This window comes from Tetrao urogallus, assembly GCF_951394365.1.
Source record: "Tetrao urogallus genome assembly, chromosome: 16".
Taxonomy (NCBI): Eukaryota; Metazoa; Chordata; class Aves; order Galliformes; family Phasianidae; genus Tetrao; species Tetrao urogallus.
In genome coordinates, this window is record NC_136829.1 from 4,383,369 (window position 1) to 4,410,682 (window position 27,314).

Sequence of the window (27,314 nt, forward strand, 5' to 3'; positions counted from 1 at the left end):
TTTCTGTGTCCCAGCAGCAGGATTTTCTTCTCAGCAGCGCCTGATACAGTGATGGTGCTGCGATAAGAGTAGAGCTTATTTTTGATAGGATGGGTGTCGTTTAACAAGGACATTGAAATAAATTTTTGTAGCGTGTCTAATTATGACTGAATAACGTTCTTATCGGGTGGTTATGCAGACACTCAGCAAGTGCCTGTGGAGTTACAGCATTACGACGTATGCTGCTGTAGCCCCACAACACTGCTAGCGCGGTGGCACCCGTCACGGTGGGTAAGGAAGCAATTAGCTTTGCTAATTAACGACAGATGTTTCGGGGTGAGAGCCTGCCCGCAGTTAAACCCCAGGCCCCACCCCGTTCACTTCACGAGCCCACAGCAACGCGCGCCGGGGCGGGCCGGCGCCATCGCAACAGGCGCCGAATCACGTGGACTCTACACTTCCGCTTCCGGTTACCCTCTCACCCCAAGATGGCGGCGCCCGTGGGACCGGTGAAGTTTTGGAAGCCGGGTGAGGGCGGCGCGTTTGTGTGGCAAGGGAGGCTTGCGCCTTCCTTCTTTCCCTTTTTTATCCTTTCCTCCGTGGGCTAAAGCGCTTCTGGCCCCGGTGGTGGCGGGGAACCTCACGGGCTGCGCTGCCGGAAGAGCGCTCTGCCCCTCAGCCGGCGGCGGTGCGGGAGGAGAGGCCTCTGTGAGCGCTGCTCGGTGCCTGGGGCACTCTGCGGCCAGCGGACACCGTGTGCCCTTGTAGCTGGGGAGTGGCGGGGGCTACGCTGAGAGAGAACTGGGGGAAGAGAGCTGCCCTGCAGCGCTCCTGAGGTTGCGTCGGGAGCTTGGGGGGCTCCCGGCATCACGCAGACGTGGGCTTAAAGCAGCGCGATCGGAAAGGGCCGTGAATGAGATCGGGGAGTGGAACACGAGGGCGGCTGGAGCAGGTCAGGCATGACGAGAGGGGGCTGAGGGGTGTTTTTGTGGGCTGTTAGAAAGATGGGGACAGACTTCAGCAGCATCTGTTGCGATAGAGCAAAGGCAAGCTTTCAAACTACAGGAGAGGAGATTTAGGTTGCATATAAGGAAAAAGTTATTTATGCTAAGGGTGATGAAGCACTGGTGCAGGATGCGTAGAGAAGTGGTGGATGCCCCATCCCTGGAGACATTCAAGGTCAGGCTGGATGGGGCTGTGAGCACTTGATGGAGCTGTGGTGTCCTTGCTCATTGCAGGAGAATTGGCATAAATGACCTTTTGAGTCCCTTTCATCTCAAATAATTCTATGTTCTGAGTGGCAGTGGGCTCCTGGACCTTCCTGTTTCTTACCTTACCCATTCTGGAAGTGGATAGTAATCAGAGTCAGTGCTAATTGCTGTTAAAATTGATTCAGTATGCTGCGAAACTTACTTAGCAGTTTTGACTTGGGATGAGTTGATTTAAACAGCAGAAACAATGGGAAAAACCCCAAATGAGCAAGTCCTACAAAACAGGAGAAACCCCTTTGCTCTCAGATTTTTCCAGTTGAATTTGCAGCTAAAGACAATACGTTCCTTTGTTGAGATGAGTTTTTGCTTTTGGTTTGTCTGCATTATTTGGAATTTTTAGTTGTCCCTAGTTTTATTTTAACACAGCAGCAGAAACAAATCAAATTTCAGATACTGAAGTAAATGTAGAGCTGCAGTGGTGTATCTCATCAGTAGGCAAGGCTGCGGTTTTGTGATTCACGTTAGTTCAAAGGAGTCCTGTTATGTGGCTGGCTGGCTTGAAACTCATGGCCTTATTTCTGAGATTGATACTGAAGCTATATCGGAACTGCTGCGTGGAAGAATAACAGTCCTAAGAGTTGCTGTTTATTTTTCCCATGTGCTTTTTTTCTCCTTTATCTTCCTTTAAAAATTCATATTCGTATGTATTCATGTTAGGTTTTTAACTAGCAGGAGAAAGACATTTGATTTGACACAATTTTTGCTTGTTTACAGATATGGAATATTTTTGATTAATTTTCTAGAAAAATTGGTCTCTTGATATATGCTAGGATGCATGCAATTCCTCCTTGCGAGGAGCATCTTGACTTTGGTTGTGTTGTAAAAGTTAACTGCTGTCATGTAGGCACAGAAGGTCCTGGCGTCAGCGTCTTGGAGGAGAGGCAGAGCCCTGCAGAGAGCAGTGGTGTAACAGTCATCTATAATCCTTATGCTTCTCTGTCTATTGAACAGCAAAGACAAAAGCTGCCTGTTTTTAAGGTACAAGAGTTCTTTCTGGGGATATTAAATCAGTTAGATGGTGCCTGGCTTTTGTGGTTTTGTCTGTATTTGAGAAAGCAGTATGGAAACCCTTTACAACATAGCACAGTTATGTGATCTCATTCTCTTTATTTGCTGAAATTGATCGTTCTCATTGACAGCTGTTGCCAACAGTTTTATGGGCTTTGTAGGTTTAATTTAGTTACTGTATTTTGTATGCATAACCTTTGTAGATTTGAAAGAATCTCTTAACTTTTGACAGTACGTTCTCTGTAAAATGACTTTGCTTAGGTAAACACTAATGTTAGCTTTCTTTTTTTGTTCAAATCTGGTTTTGGTACCTAAATGTTATGTCTTTCAGCTAAGAAATCACATACTTTATCTAGTGGAGAGCTATCAGACTCTGGTGATTGTTGGAGAAACAGGATGTGGGAAGTCAACGCAAATTCCACAGGTAAATGTGTGTTCAGCTTGGTAAAATCTGGTATTCCCTCAGAGGATTTTGCATGAAATATTAAACCAGCATCCCAGAGCTATGCTGTAAGAATGGAATTTGCCAGTGTTGTGTGTGTGTGTGTGCATGACCAAAAGGAGAGAAAAGTAAAGCTTCATGTTTGATAGCAGGAACTGGCATATCTGAGACAGAAAGCCTTCTTTCACTCCTGGAAAGGAACGCACCCTACATTTATGCTGATATAAATAATAGTTACTCTGCTAAAGTGAAGGCTTTTATAACTTTATCAGAATTAAGTTTAAAATTTTGTTGAAAACATAATTTTGAGAAGGAAAGGAAGTGTGGGTTTCCTGCAAGTTTCCTGCAGGTAAACGATTCTTGATTTTAACTTAAATGACTGCAAGCTAATGATGAATGCCACCTGTTTCAGTGTGAGCACTTGACTTGTGCTTCTTGTCTTCTAAGTGGTTATAAAATGAAGGAAAGAAAATAAAAAATGAAGCAATTCAAATTAATACTTGAGACTCAAACAACTGCTTTTAGCATACCTTCTGACAGTTGATGTTCTTAGAAGTAGTTATCATACTATATTTTTCTTAATTATAAACAATTATAGAAACCTAAATTGTTTTTAATGGTGAGACAAATAATGCACAAAAAGTAACTGGTTTTCTGGAGATCATGCATAAGCTTGTGTCAGAGCCAAGCAGTGTGGAGAGCTAGCACCTCTTAATCATAATGCCTTCTTTCCCTAAATATTTGTTTGCAGTACCTAGCAGAAGCTGGCTGGACAGCTGAAGGAAGAGTGGTTGGGGTGACACAGCCTCGTCGGGTTGCTGCTGTTTCAGTGAGTTTCTCCATGTCCAGATTTTCCCACTTAATTATCATTATAACTCCCCATTTATTAGTGGTTTTTGCTGAATAACAGGAATGGCAACTCTCAGCTCCTGAATGAATAGGGGTTTCTGCTTATCTTCCCTCCAGAATTTCTGATACTGCATGCTGAGTTCAGCATGATTAGTCGGTCTTGCCAACGATTTCAAGGCCAGAATAGCAGATGAAGAAGCTTAGAAATAAAATTGAGTTGCATCAGCAGAAACTATACAGGGAGTTAGGACTGTGCAAGGTTGTGCAAGGTTGAGCTATGATTGACTCTGGGTTAGGATTATGGTTGTACGGTCTCTAACTTGTTTCCCAGAGTAAAGTAGTGGTACAAATCTGTGTGCAGTAACGTGGCTAGTGGAGGAGGTTGTATACTTCTTTCCTTTCTAGCAATTCATACCTAATTTTATTGAACTTTTTTTTTTTTTTTTTTTACTGTTTCCCCTGGTAAGGGGGTGGGGGAAAAGAAGAAACCAATTTTATCATCTTTGCATTTAATTAATATGTCTAGGAGCACATATTGTAAGTTAGGTGTACTAGGAGAGGGAGGAAGGATGCTGAGGACAACAACTTGCACTCTGTGTTAATAATATGCACAGAAAGCAGCCAGTGCTGTTTGTTTTCATAATTGTCACCAAGCACTGAAGAGGTGGGCTGAAGCTTTTCTGCTGCCAGTTCCTCTTCTTACAGTAAATTGAGGTGCCTTTTTGTAATCCTCATTTTGCCTGTTTCGTTTTGTTTTTTAAATTAATGATGTTTAACTGTACCTGCAGTGTGTCAGTGCACGCTTCTGGTAAAAGTGTTGTAGATTGAGCAATTGTCCACTTTAAAGGTTCACCTCACCCAGTGTTCTTTTACTACATCCACTGTCATTAAAGAAACAGCCTGTAGCAGTGATCTGCAGCATGTGCTTTGGGCAGTTTGCCTGCAGTGTCCTTCCTTCTCCCCTTCAAAGAACATTCAGTTGACATTGAGCAGTTCTACAGGAGATGCTGCATATGCTGCAATGATTTCTCTCTCACAACAAATGTGTTTCTCTTTTCCCTTGATGTCTTAACATACTGCTTTTAAGTCTAAAATACGATTACTCAGCTAGGTCTTAGTGTATGGTCACAGGAGGATTTTTCTTTGAGAATGTAGTTGGAAACTGCCTGCATCACATAACTATTGCTGGGAGGTGAGAGACGATGATTTACTGCTTTGTCTTGAGCTGAAATAGAATTTTTAATTTTAATTAATGTCTTACCTACTTTCTCAGGTAGAGTGTGGAAGTTGTCCCAAGTGAAGAGCAGTAGTTGGCCAAGGTTGCTTAGTTTAGAAATACCTGAAGTTCTGCTTGCATTACCCAGGCTGACAGTTACTCTGAACGTTTGCCTGAAAGTGATAAATGATGCATTCACTGCCCATCTGTATGGTTTAGGCTGTCATTTGAATGACTGAAAAAGCTTACTGCTGGAATTCTAATAGAACTAATGTGTGTGTTCTGGGGTTTTATTCTGACTGTAGCTTTTTAATTGTGTTGTAGTTTGCTGAAACCATAGCCTGCCATTACCTAATATTCTGTAGACTAGTGAATCAGGATTTCAGCTGTTGGCTTAAAACTGGTCGAGGGCATCTGTCTTCCAAAAATTGTTCTGCTTTTAATTATTTGCCAGTTTTCTGTTTTCTGCATTGAAATTTCTGTGTTATGAGAAGGAGACTAGCTCATTAGGTAACAAGAAAAAAAGTAAAAGTCTGAGTAAATTCAGGGACATACCAGCTTAACAAGTAACTTCTTCTGCATGCTACGTGTGTGTACTCCTCTTTATTGCATGCCAGCTGTGTTCTGAAACTGTACTTTCTCAGTTGCTGACCTGTGGTCTTTCCCCAGCTTTGTGACTGGTTGAAGGACAACCTTTGTAGGTCTGACAGAACTTTTCACAGAAAATTACTTCAAAACCTGTCTGAAGAAGTGTGAAGCAGATTAAGGTGTGCTGAAGGATCTTAAAGGTTTATTTACCACTTGCATGTTCAGCACGCACTACAACATGAAACAGAATTTTGTATTTAAGATCAAGTCATACTTCAGAAGCAGTAGCTTTGTTTCTGTTTTGATGCTGACTTTCTACGGACAAAACAATGGTGCAATAAGGAATTTTGCTATTAGCTGCTTTTTGTTGACATGAATCTCTATTGTCAGGTTGCAGGCCGAGTTGCTGATGAAAGGGGTGCAGTATTGGGTCATGAAGTTGGATATTGCATTCGTTTTGATGACTGCACGGATCCACAGGCTACAAGAATTAAGGTGAAATAGTGTGTGGTCATTCTGGGAAGGTTAGCTGAAACTCTTACAGCACTTTTGCAAAATCAGTGGGAAAGTTGTGATGCCCGGTATGGAGAGTAGATAGCTTTTTGGTTTTCCAGATGGATACCCTAGGAGTGTATTGAGGTGGTTGTGGCTATCTAGAACTAGGATGTTTTACTGTGCTATTCTGACAGCCACTGTTGTAAAATGAAGAGATTTTCAAGTTAGTTGTTGCCAGCTGTTGGTACAGCACTGATGTGACCCCATGTGACTCAAAGTCATTGTGAAAGCCTGCAGTGAATCAAAGCTGAAGTATCCTCACCACCCCAAAAACAGATTTTGATTTTCAGAGAAAACAGAAGATGGGCAGGCTGAGAGTAATTTGATGTGGATTTAATAGCAAGCTTTGCAGCTCTTCTTTAGCCCTATGAATGATATTAATGTTGTTTGTATTGTGGACAGACAAGGGTTTGCTTTAGTTATGTTGGAATTGGAATGATGATGAAAGAAACAATTTACTTTTTTTTTTTTTTTGAGACTAATAGCACTTTAGAACTGAAAGAAATAGAGATGTTTTGGAGTCTGATTCGTTGTTTGAGGTTGGAAACTTTGGGATTTTTACCTTGAAAATCAGTTCTTGCTGATTAAAGTCTAAATTTATAGTCCCAGGTCAAACTGTGAGGGCTAATTAAAGCTGGTGGGTTTCTACTGGCTAGAAATAAAAAAAAATTACTAAATTAAAACATTGAATTAGTTGTAATGTTAAGTCCTGTGTTCTGGTGAGATGTGAGAGAGATCTTAAGTAGTACCTTGAGAGAATCTAAGCTATACTGATACAGAGAATGTTACTTGTAGAGAAATTCAGTCATGTTAAGACAAGTGTGAAGAAGCTTCTATTACCACATCCCAGTGCTGCCAGTCTGTGTGATTTTCAGTGAAGAACAACTAATTCTCAAAAACCAATATGAAAAGTACCAGTTTCTCTGCTTGTCTCCAGGATAGCACTCAGAATTGTATTTAGCTTCCATAGCTGGAAATAGAACAACTTCAAAGATCATTAGAAAATGAAAAGCGAGTAAAAATTTAGGCAAAAGCTTAGAAAATGATTCAAGTAAATAAATGACACATGTAATCAGGATTACCTCCTAGGCTTTGCTGTTCGGTTTTTTTGTTTGTTTGACTTTTTACCATTTTTCTTTGCATTCACTTTTAGTTCCTAACCGATGGTATGCTCGTGAGGGAGATGATGGCTGATCCTCTGTTAACAAGATACAGGTAAGGAAACATGGGCTGAACGTTTGCTCAAGTGCATCTTGGTAAACAACTGGGGTTTGTTTTTTAGGCTGAGATATGATTAGTATAAGTTAAAGTTAAAAAATGTGAAAATTATTCCGAATTCTGACCTTCATATGTTTGAAACTTGTTAGAAAATTGATAGCGGCAGTGCCAAACCCAGCAGGATTTGGTGCTGTGATTTTTGGAGTATAACATAAATGGGCCTTGTGGAGTCTGAACTGTTTCATCTGCTAGTTTTAAACTTTTTAAAATTAATTTAAACAATCAACAATGAGCAGGCTTTATTCTGATATATAGAAAACATTTGCAGTATGCAAATAATAAACCTTGGTTATTCCATCCCTTTCCAAAACAACCTGAATAAAGAAAGCTCTGCTTGTACTGCATGCTTGTTGGTTGTTGTCTACCTTTTCTCTCTTGTTTGCTTCTGTGTTTTTGGTTTTTTGTTGTTGTTGTTTTTTTTTTATCTCAGTGGTTTTCTAAATGAATGTAAGCAATAATTCAGTAACAAATTTAAACACTGATATTTAATATAGGAAGATACCGATTCTAGCATCATTCAATCCATTTATATATCTTATCTTTCTGCTTTATTTGCAGTGTTCTCATGCTGGATGAAGCCCATGAAAGGACTCTTTATACAGATATTGCCATTGGATTACTAAAAAAGGTTATTTTTTTGATGTGGTCTGCAAGATTTTCCACTGTCGTCATCTTTGCTAAACTTCTGCTCCTGATGTTTTGTTAGTAAATTCATTTGAGAGAGGGAGATTTCTAATTCCTCATTTATCCCACAGCTCACTGTATGTATCAGCTGTTTACTTTACACATCTGACACTTGGGATCCTCTGTTCCCCCCCCCCCCCCCCCCCCCCCCCCCCCCCCCGGAGGCTGAATTTTATCTTTGTATTACATAAGGAAAAATACAGTCTTTGTTCTGCTGAAGATGAGTATGAGAAGTGACCTTGCAGGGAGTTGCTGACTTCAAAGCCATCAGTGATCTGACTTTCACCAGAAATTGAGAGTAAACTATGATTTCCTTTTGAATACCCTCAATTCTTTCTTAGCCTTAAATATAAAAAGCTCCACACGCATTTCTCAGGTTGATATGGTCACAGGGCAATACAGGTGCTGCAGTTCATCAGCTGTCTTGATCACAAACTATTTTTATAGAGAAGTCACTGGTAATCTGGCTGCTCTGAAACTTGGGTCTAGTCTTATGGCTCTGAAGACAGTCTTTACTCTAGATGTTCTTTGTCTTTTGGATCCTAGATTCAAAAGAAGCGTGGAGATCTTCGACTGATTGTGGCTTCAGCCACCTTGGATGCAGAGGTATATCTCCCAAATTTGGTTTAAAATGAAGTGACCCTAAGTGGCAGCTCCACTTGTGTTCATGTGGAGCTTGTCCTCTGTGCTGCTCCTGTTTGAGTGCTGAAGGAGAGAGGGACACCTCTCCTACAAAGACTGGCTGAGGGAGCTGGGCTTGTTCAGACTGGAGAAGTCTCTGGGGAAACCTCATTCCAGCCTTCTAGTAGTTAGAGGGTGCTTATAATGAGGAGGGAGGCTAACTTTTCACATGGGCAGATAATGATGGAACAAGGGGACCAGTTTTAAATGAAAAGAGGGGAGGTTTAGGGAAGATGTGAGGAGGAAATCCTTTACTGGGAGGGTGGTGAGACTGGCGCAGGCGGCGCAGAGCTGTGGGTGCCCCATCCCTGGAGGTGCTCATTGCCTGAATCTGAGGCAGCAAAATCCAACTTTTAAGTTTTTTAAAGTAGAACTTTATTTATCAAAAGACTCAAATTTATGGAAGCTATATTCAAGTAATAATAGTTTGACTTCTTGATGTCATTAGTTTTCCCCCTCGATTCTATGAAGTTTCAAACTGAAAGTATTTGTCTTTATTTTAATGGAGAAATTCAAGGATTTCTTCAACCAAAATGATACCGGTGACCCCAGCAAAGATACCAGTGTGATCCTTACTGTGGAGGGGAGGACGTTTCCAGTTGACATCTTTTACATACAGAGGTGTGTTTCTGTTTGATCTTTTTGGCGGTGATTAAGAATGTCTAACTTGTGGTGTCATAACGCACCAGATCAGCCTTATTATATAAGGTGTAACGTTCAATTTGGCAAACATAGCCATTCTTTCAAAATACTTTCATAGTTTTGGTACCAAGAAACTAAGGACATAACTATAGATACAAAATTGAATGAATTTTCCACTTCTGTGAGCAGCAGGAATGCATTTAAGTACAAAGGTGATGAAACATCGTAAGCTATAGACAAATAGAAGACAAATTAAATTAAATTAAAAATTTATAATTAATATAATTATATTATATATAATTAATATAATTAATTAAAAAATTAAAAGACAAATTAAAGGAACTTTTTTTCACCCGAGTTTATTTTGAAATGAATGCATAGAGCCTGTCAGAAGCCCCCTCAGCTTTAGTTTTTAGTGGTCTCCATTCTGCAAGTGATTTGTTCTTTTGCAGTTGGTCTGGATGATCTTTGAAGGTTCCTTCCAACTTCTACTCTGCTTTTCTGTGAGGGAGCTGAGGATTTTAAAGGCAGTTTCATAAATGGAAAACATTAGAACAGAGTTCTCAAAAGAACTTTCAAATGTGTGCATGTGAACTCACATTCGTACAAATGAAAATCATGTTCTACTTGTGTCACTTCCCATTGGGAGATGCTACTCTTGCGTGTGCTGGGAAATGTTTCTAATGATGGGTACATGAATCATATGGAAAAAATAAAATAGTAGTATGTGTAAAACCTCAAAATTACATTTTTCTTCTTAGAGCAGACACATGGTCATATGAGTTATATTTGAAGTATGCACTTTAGAATATTTGCTTGAGAAAATGATGTTTAAAAAGCTCTTGAAGTGATGGGATTTTGCTTGTAGCAACAGAACATGTGCAGAATGACTTTTTAAACTCAAAGCAGTGTCAAGGAAAAAAATGAGTTGCTGTTTTTTAAATTTTTATTATTTTTTAAAAAGCAAATAGATACAAAATCATAGAATCATAGAATTGCTCAGGTTGGAAAAGACCTTAAAGATCATCGAGTCCAACCACAACCTGACCATACTACCCTAAGTAACAATACTCTGTGTTCTCTCTCCACAGTCCTGTTCCTGATTATATAAAATCAACTGTGGAAACTGCAATGAAAATTCACCAGATGGAGAATGATGGTGATATACTGGCATTTTTGACTGGCCAGGTATAGACAACAGTACTTTTTTGCTCGACAGTGTTGTGCTGTTGACGTTGTGAAGCCTTTTCAGATTCCTGCTTTCCTTTCTTCACTGTCATTAAGATGATGAACCTTTCTGTCAATGAGAGCAGAATTAGACTGGTCCCAAGGACTTCCAGAAAATGTACTGATGCAATGGTCTGAATTTATCAGAGCTGATAAGGAGTTGTCTGAATTTATCAGAGCTGAATCTATCACAGCTGATAAGGATGGCTTTTCTCATTTTATACTGTGTGGCTTGGCCTTGTTAATACATGAACAGTGTGCTTTTTAGTGATAGTCACACCTACAAAATTGTCAGTTTGACAGTGAGTCATGTTGATAATTAGTGCAAATGGAATTTTACATATAATAGTCTTAAAATCTGAAGTCTTTAACAGGAGAAACAAATTGCTATATGATTAGATTAAAAAAAAAAACAAAAACAAAAACAACCAACAACTATATTTTTCTGCTGTGTACCAGTTAGCTTACTTTTGCAGCCTGGAAGAGTAAATTAGAGATAGCTTACAATTCCACAGTGCAAAACAGACTACCTTGAATGGCCTCACTAGCATCCTGCATGTTTCTATAAGAAATTCTTCATGCTTATAATTGATTTGACTTTGAAAGAGAGAATTGAAGAGAATATATCTAAACCTTATTCTTTTTTTGTTGTTGTGTTTTGAGAGCCACAGCTGATCTCTGAGATGAAACACAAAGTTGAGCAATAGGTGTTAATGCTGTTACTGTGTCATTCTAGACCGAGGCCTACAGCACAGTCAGAACAGATCAGCCCCTCATTTTGATCTCACACATTGAGAGATGCAGAGGAAAATGGGTCCTTTTCTTTATTACTGAACTTTGTTCAGCACACCTTTCATGATTTTTCTCATATATTTGTGGTGGGACACTGTCTTGAACAACAACTGTTGTAATTAATATAAATAGCAACATTAATATAAGTAGAAATTAATATAAGAATATTGCAAAATTGAGGGACCTGGTCAGATGGTTCTAGATTTTGAAAAATTAAAATTGTGTTAGGATTATTTTGGTGCAGGTCTCATAGAGGTGATATCTGTAGGATATTTGTAAGTGAAAGCTCTCTCATGCTCTTTCATCTTGCTGTGCTTCTAGGAGGAAGTGGAGACTGTAGTTTCTATGCTTATAGAACAGGCTCGGGCCCTTTCTCGCACTGGAATGAAAAAGCACCTCCGTGTTCTCCCCATGTATGCTGGGCTGCCTTCTCCTGATCAGATGAAAGTATTTGAGAGAGTTTCCCGCAGTGTCAGGAAGGTAAAGTTTTAATTTAATGTAATCTCTGCCATCCAGAAGGCTGCCTGTGTTTTGCAGCTTAATGCAAAGAATGTTCACATTGTGAGACTGTTGTGAGCTCCTACAGAGCAAAACTTTTTGCATCTCCTAATAGTGCCTGTCATCTTTCACACTGTGAGCCCAGAGCATTTTCTCTGCCTTCTCTTTTGATCATCGATCAGTGCAAGATATGTTAGTTCCAATTCTCCTTTCTACCTCAGCTTCTCAATCTTTGGGAGTCTTTTTACATACCTCACGTATTTATCTTTGTCCATTTGCAGCTTTTGCTTATGTCCAGATGTAGCTTGTTACACTCTGAAGTCTGCTTTCACCTGTTATCATTTCTTTTTGTGGACAAGGTACCTAGACTAAGCTGTTCTGTACCAAGAAAAGAAAAATTAAGGACAGAGTGGGTAAATTTGCATGTGAGAAAGAAGTTAAACCTTGCTTGACTTGAGTTTAAAAAAAAAAAAAAAAAAAGCTTTGTTTTGACTTCTGGAAGCCTTGTTTAGATGTTTAACATCAAAGAACTATTGTCTAATTGGTCATGATTAGTGCTTTCTACTTGAGCAGAGCTTGTGTTGGGGCTGAGATAAACTGACAATTACATGGAGTGAGTTGTTATACTTCTTGTGCCTGCTGGAGTCTAATGGGTAAAGTTGTTCATCTCATGCTGGACATTGTTGACAGATAAAAACTTCTTTTCTCTCCAGGAGGATTAACTGCTGAGATTTACTTCTTTATTTTCATGTGAAATAAGGATTAAATTTCCCTCTGTCACTTGGCAGCAATTCTTTTTTAATATTCTAGGACTCATATATAAGTATACAAGAACAGGAATACTAAACGTGGACAATTAATCAGCTCTGTCCTCCCCTGTCTCCTGCCCTGCTCCTGTGTTACAAGTTCGGTATAACTGAGAAGCACAAATTCAATATTTTACTTCACTAATTAAGAACATTTGATTTATAGTTAGATAACGTTTTTCTTTGCAAACACACCAAGTTGTTCTGCGTTTTATGAAGAGGAGATAAACCTGAATAAGAAATAGATTGTGAAACTGTAAAAAATAGAGTTACATCAAGTTGAGGACTATTTCTGCTGCTTTTACTGTATCCTTTTGTACTCCAGAGTGCATTTACTGGAACTGTCCTATCTGGGATCTTTTAAGTATCTTGTATGTGAGCCCTGGTGCACTGATGCTAGTGCCAGCACAGTTGAGATTGCAGGGTTCACAGTGTCATGGCTGTGTCCATATCTGCAGGTGATAGTAGCCACCAACGTTGCTGAGACTTCTATCACCATTCATGGCATTGCGTATGTAATCGATTGTGGTTTTGTGAAGCTTCGAGCCTATAATCCCAAAACAGCCATTGAATGCCTTGTGGTGGTACCAGTGTCCAAGGCTTCAGCTAACCAGAGAGCAGGACGTGCAGGCCGGAACCGCTCTGGGAAATGTTACAGGCTCTATACAGGTCAGTAATGGCGTGTGTTGGGAAGGTGAGCTTGCTGACATGACTTGCATTTTGTTTTACAGTGGCTTTAGCATTGGTGTAAGGAGAACAAAACTGCATCTTCTTTCAGCAAGAGATAGTTACTCCTCTGGCTTATTTAGAAGTGCTTTGTTCGTACCTGCTAAGCACCAGAAATGGGATCCTTTTATGAAACAGAAATATGAGCTTAGCAGGGAAGTTTCACTAATTGCCAACTTGCAGTGTTGATACAACTTTGAGAGTGGCAGCTCTGCACAGAATTCTGCCTTTCAGTGAGTTTGATTTCTGAAGATTCGCATCACTGAACAGCAGCCACCTGTGCCACACTCTTCTGTGACTAAAGTATCTGCTAACTGCGTGTCTGACAAAGGATTGCAGATGTCTGTCAGATGATAGAGGAAAACTTCCTGATGTGGTCTCCATAGCAGTAGGTGCCAATCTCAAATGCTGCCTTGAAATATTGAAGCTGGCAGTGTACAAAAATAACTGTTACAAATGAATCTGTCAGCCACTGGGCAGTGCTCAGAATGCTGCAATCCAACTGCCTCTTCTCTCAGCTGTTGAATAGGAAAGGCCTTACAGCTGAGCACTGCAGTTGCGTATGTGTGCCTCAGGTTCCATCTGATGTTATCAAGCTTTGAGACTTAGAGATATCGAGCAAATCACTTTGAAAAGTGTATGTGCTTGCCAGCAGTTGCTACGTTAAAGGAAGGCATGCTTTGTTCCCTAAATTTGTGTGTTTACTAAAGAATCAAGAGTGAATGCAATTGCTCTTGTTTTAAATTTAACAGTCCTTTCCATGGACTATAAGAGCCTGCAGACTAAGGGAAATGCTTACATGGAGGTTAACAATTTGTCATTGGGTTTGGGTGACAGAGTGAAAACTCATCTGTGTGAGATGTGCTTGTATTTCACAGGGACAGGTCTTTGGCTGCTTTGGGAGCAATTGCTGATATACTGTGAAATTTAAAAAAATCTTTTTTTCCTAGTTGTCTTCCAGAAGTGTGATCCTGCACCCTTTGAAATTGAAGTAAAATAAAGCACCTTCTCCCAAAATGATCTGCAGCATTTTTCGAATTGCTGTTTTAGAGCATTTTCTGATTTGAAAAAATCAAACTATTGGAAGAAAAAGTATTTCCAGATTTCTGTGAAGAATTTATATTTCAAGTTAAAACATGGGTCAAGTACATGTGTGATAAACATAGAATTTTCACATTAAAGTGACTGAAAATACAATCATTAAAATAATGTCATTTTGAGAAAGAGTTCTATTAACACCTATGAAGTGTTCATAGTCAATAGTTTTAAATTGAAAATGGTAGTTTTATCATGGTGACTTGCACACAGGAAGAGCTGAAACCCAATCCCAAATATCTTTGCTTTCCTGTAACAGAGGAAGACTTTGAGAAGTTGCCCAAGTCCACTGTTCCTGAGATGCAGCGCAGCAACCTTGCACCTGTCATTTTGCAGCTGAAGGCTCTGGGAATTGACAACGTGCTCAGGTTCCCCTTCCTTTCGGTGAGTCCTATGCAATGAAGCATGTCATCTTCCTTTAATGCCAACAGTGATCACTGGGTGACTTGTTGGTAACCCACTGAACCAGTAACTATTGCTTTGCTAATTTGGGAATTACACCTCATTGACCACTATCAGGTGGCAGAGTATCCTCCTGGGAATCAGCTAGTGCAAGTAATATGTGACAACTTAGAAACAACAGCTGCTGTATTTTAGAGTTTGCTGTTACAAGTGTGGAGCAGTTGAGAGCAGTTTGGAAAGAAAAAGTCCTTAGGATTCTGTGAAACTATAGCTAATTTGATTTTGACTTGCACTGAATTTGGGGGGGGAAGAATCTACAGAACTAAACCTGTGTTTGTCCACCTTGTTAAAAAGAGCAATAACAGTTATTAGGTTTCTCTAAAGTTTCTAGCTACCCTTACGTAAAGAGAAGATAGAAGAGAAAGTTGAGAAGTAATTGATGTCGTAATTGCCTTTGAATAAAGAGAGCTCGGCCTAATTCTGTATACTGATAGGATCTTGAGAGAGTCATAGTGATGATCCTGAACCTGTTGAGATGGCTCTGACTTGCAGCACTGGTGGTCAATGAAAGGTTGACAGGAAGATTCTGAGAACTCTTTTCATTTTGTGTGTGCAGAAAGATCATTAGAATGATTTTGTGAAGAAGATCTAGGAACTTCTGTGAAAACTCTTAGGTTTTATGATGAGAACTTTAAACAATCCGTGTTTTTGTTTTCTACAGCCACCTCCTGCACAGTCAATGGTACAAGCTTTAGAATTACTGTATGCTTTAGGAGGTGAGAATATTATACTTTGTTTTACCTACAGTTTTCTTATGGGAGTTGTTCAATTGAAGCTTTTTTTTTTTTTTTTTAATGTACTTCAGCCTCCTCAGAATTTCCTTTCTTTTGTTCAGTGGTTACTTCACACAGGTAAGCAAAGGAAAAGCAAAGGAAATGACTTTCTGGGAGGAACTAGAAAACTGCATAGAGTATAAACTAGAGTGTATCTGTTTTGATTATGCAAAAGCAGATTTTACTGCTATCCTTCTGTGCATTAACTTGTGCTTTCGTGAGAGGAATCAGGTATTTGCCATTGCTAAGAACAGGATTCTGAGCTGATGACGGTGTTGACTTGATTTGCTCAGGCAGATCTTGTGTTTCTTCAGTTCTTTAAGAACAAAGTTACAAAGTTATAAAAGGAGATAGGTCACTAATTAGACCAGTATGTGAGTAAGACACTAAATTCACATGCATGCATTTGGATAGGTTGTTGGATATTCAATCTTTAATTTTGTGTTACTATACCAGTGATGGAAAGTTCAAGTATAAACAAGAATAAAACAAGTTGGGAGTAAAGGTGTGACATCTCTTGTGGTCAGACTAATTTTAATAATTCAGAATTTATCACATTCAATATAACTGTTACTTTATTTCTTCCTTGATTGGACTTCAAGAAGCACAGAAAGCATTTTCAGTTTTTCTGTTAACGTGTTCCTTTCATTATCTGATCTTGACTCTGCTGTGCATTGTAAGTACAGTCTGATACTTGAGTCTGAGAGCAGAAAGTCACCGAAGACTGGAATCAAGATCAAGCAAAGTGTGCTTCCCAATAGCTCAGAAAACAGAGATCACCTATTAGTTTTTGTAGCCTTTCATTGGTAAGATGTTGAAGGCTTTTTGAAGGCTATGATTCTGTGATAATGTAAACAAGAGGAAAAAGGTAGTATAGAAGAGTTTGTGTAAATTCTGGAAGCTTCCAGTGGTCTGTGGCCATTTTTTACATCACTTACGAATGCTGTGTTGTAATTTGTGGCAGCTGGTGTGATTCTTATTCTCGTGGAGCTGTAGCTTGTTGCCTGGAATTTTGTTCTGTGCTGGTTCAATTGCATCTTGAAAAGCAGGGTTCCACCTGAGGCACTGGGTTCATGGCAGCCATTTCGGCCTGGAACAAGTGCCTTTGTGCTGGCTCTGAAGCGTGTTGCGAGGATGGATTTGCAGCCAAAGCCACCTTAGGGAAATGGAGAGGAAAGGTCAGGAAACTCACTGATGAGCTGTCTGCTGTTTTGGCATAAGCATTATGCTCATGGGGAGAGCATGGAGCTGTTACTCTGTTGGCTGTCCAGCTTTTGTAGCAAGACAGAGAAGCTCTGATGTTGGTGTTTGAGGTAGGAAGGAATGCATGTGTGCCTGTCATACAGGTTAGCTCTGAGATTTTTGCTGAAGTTTCAGTTTTTTGCTAGTTTTCTGAAGATTTCTTTTTTTCCAGAGATAAAGCTGCCCAGGAGTTGGCAAGGGCAGTAAAGGTTGTATTTCTCTTATGCAAGTATGAACCTGTATTTCAACACTTGCATTGTAATATCATGTAAATGTGCAGTTTAGGGTCAGGACCCTGCGGAGCAACTTGTGCAGACTGAGATAGTTCTGTTGAATAAACACATCAGTGTTCTCAGACTGATTATTTTTGCAGTGACGCAAGCAGATTACATCAGGAGGACCTTTTCTCAGCCTTCTCCTTTGATGCCCATTTGAAAGTCAGAGTTGTCAGCTGGGGTTTATTATTTTTAAGCATAGTTTAGAGGAGCACAGATAAGCTGGCAAGAAGTGACTTTGTTTATAGCTTTATTTCAGAGCCAGTGTTTTGTTGAAGATTTGTTTTTGTGTTGCTGTCCAGCCAGGTTTAAAATCGGATGTCCTCCTCCCTTAACCCATCACTGACTAGTGATTGCACTTGAAGCTTTTTAGTGACAAGGTGTTGAAGCATGCTCAGTAGTAATCTTTTAATATCTTTATCTAAGCTTTCATAGCTATATACAGCAGTTGCTTCTAAGGTAATTTCAGTAAAGCTGTTCCAAACTTGTGTCCATTGTAGCTCTTCCCTGTAAATGCAGGCTTACTGCTACAAAGACATCTGCACACAGGCTGTATATATCCATATACAATTGCACTGACACAGAATTCAGCAGAAGCCAATAGCCTATGGCTTAATATGCCTGTAGAAAGTTAAAAAAGATGATGATTTCTCCTCCTCCCCACTTCAGAACACAGTTTTGTTTCTTGAAATTCTTTAAGTTAGGTGCTCCATGTTCTAAGATAGCACTTAAGCCTTGGTCGAATGGTAACTAATCATACCTTAATTTTTTCAGTTTCTCTGACTGCATGTTTAAATATATTATTTCATCACTATACACAGGATGCATTTTGTACCTGTCTCCAAGGATAACATTTTTACATTAGGTGCAGTATCTTGTGTTAGGGTAGGGGTGTGGTGTGTGACATAAAAAGTAAAACATAAAAAGTTCATTAAAGGTCTTATCAAGTAATAAAGGAAAGTAAACATTTGAGAGATAGCTGTGGCATTAGGTGTGCTGACGTAAGTTGTTGGAGCTGTCCTCCTTTGACTTCATTCGTGGTTAGGGTTTTCTCTGTGTGGCTTTTTGCCACCACCCAGTCTGACAAATAGCATGTTTATGTATGGTGTGGGCCACCGTTGGTTCCTCACTGTGCTCTGGTTGGTTATGGTTATTTATACAGTCTGCAGTGCTCCAGTGTCTGCTGCACTGCTCCCATCAATTTGTCCTTGTGTGGTTTCTCTCATGCTCTGAAAACCAAGCTGCTGTGCCTTCATCCTGTACCACTCCAGCTCCAGTAAAAAGGCTACGGCTGGAATATGGCTGGCAGCTCAGTTGCTGATGCACCAGGCAGGCAATCTTTATCATTTGTGCTTCTCTAGACGCTATTAAATTACTTCTCTATGACCCAAACAGATGTAACTCAGAAAACTGACAGTGTTCCTAGGTGTATTTGCTGTATTTTTAGCTCACAATTCTAAAGAAGTCTTTCTGTACTACTTCTACCTGCATCACCAATACGTTTATCAATGTGCTGCAGGTTTGGATATGCACTGCCGTTTAACTGAGCCCCTGGGCATGAGAATAGCGGAGTTTCCTCTGAATCCGATGTTTGCAAAGATGCTTCTGGAATCAGGTAGGTGGGGAAAAAACAAAATTTTCTTCATAGTCTTGTGATGAGTAGTGGATATTGCTCTAGCAATAGTAGCATGCTATTAGATATAGGCTAAACTTGCAGCAAGTTTTGTCTTGGTATAGTGTTTAGTAAGAAGAGCCATTAAACTCATGGGCCTCTCTAATAGTGGCCAACATTTAACACATTAATAATTAAGATTAATACACCGTCTTTTAATTTTCCATGAAAACTTTCACTCATATTTGCAAAAAAATCTGAGTTAGATATTTTGTGTTGTTATACTATAAAAATATGTATATATTTTTTTTAATTTTCTTCTATTCTGTGTGGTGGTAAGTTGAATGGAAGATGATTTCCTTTTCTGAATTTTTCCACCTGCTTTTCAGGAAATTTTGGCTGCTCCCAGGAGATTTTAACAATTGCTGCAATGATGCAGATTCAGAACATCTTTTTGATCCCGCCGAATCAAAAATCTCAAGCTGTAAGTTCAGTCACACTTTTTTTTTTTTTTTTTTTTTTTTTTGGTACATTCTATATTTTTAGTTTTCCACCAAGTATTTTATTGGTGCATGCAACAGATTGCAAATTCATTTGAAAATGAAGCAAAGCTTTGAACTGTACCTAGTGGTTCTAGGTAAAAGGGGAAACTGAGTAACGGTGGGGTCCATGTGTCCCTTGCTATTATGAACTGACTCCTTCTGAGGAGCAGAAATGTGAAGGGTTGTAAACCAATACTGGCCAGCATGAGAGGTTGTTAAAGAAGGGGAGGGAAATAGAAAAACAAGCTGAGCAACTAAGCAAACTTCCACAAGTTCTCCTTCTTTTTCAGAGAACAGAAAAGAAAGTATTAGGTGAGACTGAGCTTTTGATAGATATCAGGAGCCTAATTTTAATGGGTCTCTCTTAGATTTTGGGGATTTATTTTCAGGTCATTTTTCTAATTCAAGTTTAAGAACACCACCTCAATATGTATGTGTGGTAGAATGTAGGTGTCGTGTTGAAGAACTGTTCTTTATGGTAAGAATTCTGATAGTCACCAGGAAATACACCAGTTTAATACTGAGGTCATTAAACATGACTGCTTTTAAAATGCATTTATCTTCCTCCAGGCCAGGCAACACAGAAAGTTTGCTGTGGAGGAAGGAGATCATCTCACTATGCTTAATGTTTATGAAGCCTTTGTCAAAGTAAGTCAAATACAAGTGTAAGTCAATACGAGTGGATTTGTGGGACTGTGAAGAACCTGGGTGTCCCCTGTTCTGGTTCTGGAATTTCTGGATATAGAACCCTCAAAGCTAAGGACTTGCGAAGTCTATTGTGAGATAGTTTGGCATTAAAAGATTCTCTGGCCTTACTTTGCCACAGATCTTCTGTAGTTCATTCGATCATGAAACAAAATTCTGTAGTTCAGATGTGGCCCAGGATTCTTATCTATAGGTAACTGTATTTTCAGAGAGATGGGGATTTTTGGAAGGGTCTAATAAAAAACAAGTATTCTAATTTTCATTGAAATTTGTGTTTCTACAACTTTTTATAGAGATATTTGAGTTGTACTGATGGTAAACTACATCCAACTCTAGCAATCTTTCTGTAAAACACTGCCTCATTATTTTGCTGGTATGGAGCACTTCTATAACAACATGTTTGTTAAAGTCTTGAGTTGAACCAACATAATGACTCTAGGATTTAAAAAGAAAACTTTCCTCTTCCTATTCCCAAAGCAATCAGGCACTAAATGAAACTTTGCCCATCAGATTTTGACTCTTCATGTCTATTAAAGCAGCTGAGTGCAGATTCTTGAATGAAGTATTGGCTTCTAGAGAAGGAGACCAATGAAAACAGTATAAGGAAAATGTTGTTTACATTTTGAGATTAAAAACAGACTCATTTTGGATATGATGCATTTGTCTGCCATTTAGAGGTTGTTTGAAACATGCTCTGTAATTACTGTTGCTACCTACACTTGATAGCTGCTGTGTAAGAGGATTTTCAGCAAAAAGGACAATAAGTAGCATTGTGGAAGACAAAAGAAAACTTAATAAGATTGTGACCCAGAAGAGATTGTTCGTTGTTTTACTGGTGGCTTTTCATGGTAATTTCTTTCTCCTTACTCTGCAGCACAGCAAAAGCTCTCAGTGGTGTCAGGAACACTTTCTGAACTACAAAGGACTTGTTAGAGCTTCTGTTGTAAGGGAGCAGCTCAAAAAGCTTCTTGTACGCTTTAAAGTGCCAAAGAAGTCCAGTGAAGGTGAAAGTTTCCTTCTTTCTTCATTTTCTTTTAATTCTGTTGCACGTTTTGAGGGTAGACTCTAAATTGCCAGTGTGCTTCTTGCCTTTCTTGTATTTTTTCATGCCCTAAAAATAACATTAATTAAATCTATATATTTTTTTTCCTAAAAATGACTGTGAATGAGCAAATTAGTGTATTTTTTACAATGAACACATAGTCCAGCCTTCGTTAGTTACGTTTCCAATAAGAGATCATCACCTTTGATCTTGGATTTAAAGGACAAATTTACAAAGAAGTTATAAGAACGTCACCTCATTTCTTCTTCCAAAGAAACATTTCTTCTTCTTCTGTCCTTTACAAAAGGCCAGTTTTCTGCTGTATTCATAATGATGTATAGACATTGAGATCTGATTGCTAGCTGCTGTGTGGACATGAATGCCATGACTGGTTTTCAGCACTCATTTCTAGCAGCTCTGAACAATCAGACCTTAATGCTTAGCTGTCACACAGGTTTGCTCTAAGGAGTTTGTATCGATCTTCTTGGAGGCTTCAGCAACTTCTGTTTTTTACAAGAGATTGCAGGACTTGTCTTTATTTGCTCTCAGAGCTTGACGCAGCATGAGAAGTTGTCTGAGATGATTAAATGATGCTGAAGGGATTTTTACCTTTCCATTGACTAATTTTACAGAAAAATTCTTTTCTTCAGGTGATCCAGATCCTGTTCTAAGATGCATAGTTTCTGGATTCTTTGCTAATGCAGCTAAATTCCACTCTACTGGAGCTTACAGGTAATATAAGTAGTTTTATTACAACTCTTGCTTAGTTGAAAAGCTTGTTTGATTGGGTAAATCTAAGCACAGCCAACAGATGAGTGTGCTTCTGGATGCTTGCACTAAGGAACACGTGGCGACTGATTTACTACATCTTTGGAGGTTTGTATGTTCAAACTGCATTGATGTTTTTCTTTGTCACATACAAATAACAAGTTATGGATAATGGGGAATCTGTTACTAACAGTAATTAATTTATGTTAATGCAAGCAAGCACCATGTATTTGTTCTATTGCTTCCAGTGAACTGAATAAAACTCTGAAACACTGCTTCTTCATTTAATGTAGATCATTACATTATCAGTTGTTTCTTTGACCAGGATTTAAGCCTGGTTTCAACTGAAAACTTCTTCGTTAAATAGAAATCTTTAAAATTTGCTCCAATTCTTTCACTGTTGCCTTTTATTAACATTCCTATTGGGGATGAAAGGAATCAAATTCTAAATAATAAATCTTCTTTTTAAGGACTATCCGTGATGACCATGAACTTCATATCCACCCTACTTCAGTACTGTATGCAGAGAAACCTCCACGCTGGTAAGTTAAAGCAACTTGTGCTTGCTTTGTGATCTCTGTAAGGCATTCCTGGCATCCAGACATTTTTGTGATTGTCTTTCTTTATCAGTGGAGGAATAAATGTAGAAAGTCATGGTTCCCACAGGAAGAATTCAGATGGTATTTCCTTTGCAACACTTTGTAGGCAGTATCCAAGTAAATCAAAGAAAGATGGTGATGTCTAACTATCAGAAAGCCTGTAGAGGTTGTAGAGCAAATTGACCCTTTTTAATAGGTGTCTTGTACTATAGCTTGGTCTGTGAGCAGTCTCTATACCTAGATAGAGCTAGGATTGGTTTTATTAGACCTAATAAAGAAATGTACTGTCCAGCAGCTGCCGCTTCCTAGGAGAGGGCATGTGCATGCAGTTCATGGTCAAAATCTTTGAAAACCACCTGTTTGGTGTTGATGGCAGCACTGTTGCTTGGAGCTGTCTTTCAAGGCCATGTAGGATCGCCACTGCCAGCCTGAACACTGTTCTCATGGAATCCTATAGGATTCCTGTGCGTTACCTTACCTGGCAACCCTAATTCCAACTGCTTGGGAGCACCTCCTGTATGGAGGGCTTCAGTTCTCCATCTGTTTCAGGTGTGTATAAAATCTGTTCTTTTTCTTCTTGCTTTTTCTTAGATTTCTTTTTAGTTGTATTGTTCCATTTTGCAGGAAAAAAAAGTTTGTACTCCTTTGCTTTGAGAGCAAAATACCAACTAATGAGAAACCACAAACCTTGTGGCAGTTTTACTGTGTATAGGAGGCTGATAGTGACTTATGGCTTTGGTGACTAACTGTTCAGAGTGTGGGTTTGCACTCCCTTGGTAGACTTTCCCTGCAGTAGGGTGTCTTCAGAGTTAGGTTGTCCTTTCTGTTCATGTGGGCATGGATGTTTGAGTCCATATAGCTGGCTGTTTCTGAATCTCTTCCAGAGGATGTCCTGGCAGCAGCTAAAGCTGATTTCTTGCTCTAATCACTATCTCTTGTGTCTGCATGAGAGATGTTCATGCTCTAACTTCAGCCCAGCTTGTTGTGGACCCAGACTTTTGGTGTCTTTGACATTCTTTCTCATGACAGCACAGAATAACTAACATTCTCTTCCAAAGTATTTGCTATAGGGGATTTGCTGAATCCCCTTAGTCCCATGATCTCTTTTTATACCTTGTAGTCTGTCCTAATAGTATGTGAAGTTGTTTTTAATGGTGGTTAATTAATTAAGAGTACTCTGAACAACCCAGGAAAAAAAGAGGCAAGAGCTTACTGCATAATCTACAGACTTTCTTATCATGCTGTGAATATTCTGTGTTTGTATTGTATGTGTTTATGTATTAAGGTACACATACAATATTGTATGTCATATTGTATGTGTATCTTAATATGGTGTTAATCACCTCTCTCCCTTGTCTCCTTGCAGCACAAACATGTTTTTCTTTTCCTTCTCCTAGGGTAGTGTACAACGAAGTCATACAGACCGCCAAGTATTACATGAGAGATGTGACTGCCATTGAATCTGCATGGCTCGTGGAGCTGGCACCTCATTTTTACCAGCAAGGAACGGTACGGAATCGGCATAAAGCCCAAACGGTACCACTGCTGTATTAACAGCTTTGTATCTGAGTTTTGCAGTGATTTTTTTGTTATTGTTTTCATCTTTTTAATAGTAGAATAAAAATAGGCTTTTTTTTTTTTATTTTAGGTGTTTTACTGTAAAGAAAGAAAATAGTAAATTGATGCATGACAGCTTTTTGCCCTATTATCCAACTGACAGATGTGTCTGAGAAATGACAGAACAACATAGCCCTCCAAAAGATGAAATCTTCAGCTATTCTGCACTTAAATATGGATGTTTGGTGTTTCTTCTGTGAGCATCACTGTGACTGACAGTGGTCATAGTTTGCACAATCATTCACAAGAGTCTTTGTATCATTTGCAAATGTTTGTGCAAATCCCAAGCCCTTTGTTTTTGATTATCTACTCCAAAAAGTCACCTCTGATCTGTTAAAAGCATGAAACGTAAGGGACAGCTGCTGTTTGTACAACCTTTATTGTAAGTTCTGTTGTGCAGTATACATACTTAGAGGAAGAAGAAAGAAAAGTGTATAAAAACCTGAAGGGAGGACAGAAAGAGGACTGAGTGAGGCTCTTTTCGGTTGTCCCCAGTGCCAGGATGAAAGGCAGTAGGTACAAACTGTATCACAGGAAGTTCCATCTGAACGTCAGGAAGCACTGGTTTGCTGTGCAGGCGATGGAGCACTGGCAGAGGTGCCCACTATGAAGTCTCCTTGGAGATCTTCAGAAGCTACCTGGTTGTGGGCACACTTCTCTGGGTGTCACTACTTGAGCAGAGATTGGGCCAGATGGCCTCCAGAGCTCCCTTCCAACTTTAACCACCCTGTGATTCTGTTCTTCGCTTCATCTTTTAACAGTTGCCATCTTTTTTTTTTTTTTTTCCTACTATTCTTTATCAACTCTGTCCCATGCAAACTCATCAGTTTAGTCTTATTCCTTCTGATAATTGAGAGATCTGGATTGGCATTAAATACTGCCTAAGTATTAGTCATGCTGAAGCTGCAGATACTGCATTGTAAGTAAATACACACAAGATTACCAAACTGATCTTGCATGCGAGTTTCCCATGAGATATTAATAATTATTGAGCTTTATGTTATGAATTAGTGGACTATTTCCAAAATGATGAGGGGAAGCAGGCACTTGATGCAAAAACAGGCCCTGATGCAAAACAAGATATCTATTAGCATATGAGCAGCCATATTGCAAAAAATACTGTTTCTAATCTGTATTTTGATCTGTCTCACTATTGGACTTCTGTAAGAATTTCATGCTTGCTTGCTTTCATTTCCTGGGGTTTTTGGAAAAAAGAAAAACGCTGTACTGCATGGAGCATCCTAAAATGTATGCATGTGGCTACAGTATATAAGAACACTGGTGTTCATGTAATTGACCTGGGCAAGGTTTTTTGTTTAATAGGTGCTGAGCTTTGATCATTCATCTCAGTTGTGTACACGTTTGCCAGCTATAAATACCTTTACAAAGTACTTGAATATATTCTGCCTTTTACTCTAATGCCTTTGACAAAGGTAGTAATGACTGCAGGATACATCCTTGAGCCTTTAGCTGCAGATATATTCTGCAGGTGTGGTGGTGAATGATGAGGCAGCATTCCTGTTGTATCAAATCTGCTACTGGAACAGTTCGTCCTTTTGACTCACATGTTTACATGTTGTAACATCCCATAGGTAACACAGCATCTTATTATCATATAACCTCTCCGTGGGCTACAGCGTGGTGTGAGGTTTTCCTTTAAATAGGTGGTGCTGGGACATGTGATTTGGTGACTCATTCAGGCAGAACTGGAATTGCTTTTTGGAAGAGGAGAGTTGTCTTCAATTTTTGCAAGGCAGTGCTGCGACTGTTGTAGATATTCCACAAGATCACATCAGAAGCTGATTCTCATGCTTGCAGCCTTTTTGATTCAATACAGTTGAACTTATGCTTCTGCCCTGTTGCAAGCTTACTTTCATCCTAAAGTAGATGAAAGTTATTGGAGGTAGAGCTAGTTTTGAGGGAAAGTACCTCTTTTGGTTTAGCCAGTTATCCTCATCAGTCAGGAGGCTTAGGTGTATCGATAAAAGTGTTTGAAAATCAGAAATGAAACTGGAGTTATACTTGTAAATTTTGAATAAACAGTTAACTGCTAAAGTACTGTAATTCAGACCCTTTTCCTTCTGAAGGACGCATCCTTTTGCTGATGTATCCCTGAAATAGGATCGTTTGAATTCCTGTATCAGGTTTTAAAACAAAAAAAAAACAACAAAAAAAAAACCACAAACAAACAAACAAACAAACAAAAAAAAAAACAAAAAAAAAAACCCAATGGAACCTGAACAGGATTCTCTGTCAAGACTTTTTCCTACAATTTGATTAGACAATTCTGTCTCTTTTCAACTTCTGCAGTGGTTTAAGAAGATGATTTTCATGTTTTCATTCCATGTTGCTGTGTGCCTTTTTCTTTCAGAGCATGTAGGTTCCAAGGTCCAAAGAAGCTATAGCTGCAGCCTTAACGCATTTGTTAAAATCTTGCTCTTTATGCACCTGTTCCTGGTGTCTGTGTTGGGAACATATGTACCCTTCAGTGCATTTTTACCTGTTGACAAGCTGCATCAAGTGCTGAGTTGTTGCTGTGCTTGGAGTTAATACAAAGTACCTGAAGATATTTTACACCAAGCCAAGATGTTACTTTTGGATGCATGGAGGCTGTTTGATTTCATGGCTTTATCTCAGCTGTATCAAGGATAAGCAGGGGCTTGGGAAGGGTGGTCTGACATGTTTGCATTTGTTTTAATTTGGATTAATGAGTGGAAGTGTTCCAGTTGAACTTTTCTGTAATTGTGGTGCACATGCTGAGTGTTTTTTCTCTCTCCTTGCAGCATCTCTCCTTGAAGGCAAAAAGGGCTAAAGTAGACGACCACTGATTTTATGTGACTTAAGCCTTGTGATGGCAGATGCTGAATCTACCAGTGATTTGGAGCTGGCTACAGTCCACCCAGCAGCCAGTTCATTGCCAACGTGATCTTACATCAACTTAAATGTTAAATGCCTGCCAGGATCTGTAGGGATTTGTGCATGACCAGTACACTATAAACCTATGTAGAGCTTGCATTGCAGACATTTTATTCTTTGCCTAATTGACCACTGTTGTTAATCTAGGCATGTTGCTCCTTTTAAATAGATAGACAAAAAAAAAAAGAGGACATGCAGGACCACAAAAAAAAGGAAAAGAAAAAAAAAAATCCTTCAAGAGGGAAATGGATTTCCTGGAGTGATGTCTGCCTTATGAGAGTGGGGAATAGGGTACCCTGCCTCCTGTTACCTAGAGCACTGTGACTACTGCCAGCCAAACTGAGGCTGACTCCTGACAGCAGGTAGCTCAGGGCAATGAACCACCCTTGAAATGCAAGGGACTGCCATGGAAACATTGCTTTCA

The 27,314-nt window shown here is 39.3% G+C and overlaps 1 protein-coding gene across 1 annotated transcript; it reads left to right on the forward strand.

Annotated features, from left to right (window-relative positions):
* Positions 1 to 446: 446 nt before the first annotated feature.
* Positions 447 to 26,802, forward strand: DHX35 (DEAH-box helicase 35; the record flags this gene model as incomplete). The annotated part of the gene is made up of 22 exons (XM_079543588.1): positions 447 to 507; positions 2,095 to 2,228; positions 2,590 to 2,682; positions 3,452 to 3,529; positions 5,744 to 5,848; positions 7,062 to 7,123; positions 7,745 to 7,814; positions 8,417 to 8,476; positions 9,060 to 9,172; positions 10,285 to 10,381; positions 11,534 to 11,692; positions 12,975 to 13,185; positions 14,597 to 14,721; positions 15,461 to 15,515; positions 18,609 to 18,704; positions 19,091 to 19,185; positions 19,814 to 19,891; positions 20,823 to 20,952; positions 21,641 to 21,722; positions 22,229 to 22,300; positions 23,755 to 23,893; positions 26,758 to 26,802. Exons 1-22 carry the CDS (start codon positions 468 to 470, stop codon positions 26,800 to 26,802), a joined length of 2,139 nt encoding a protein of 712 aa, XP_079399714.1. The 5' UTR covers positions 447 to 467.
* Positions 26,803 to 27,314: the final 512 nt, after the last annotated feature.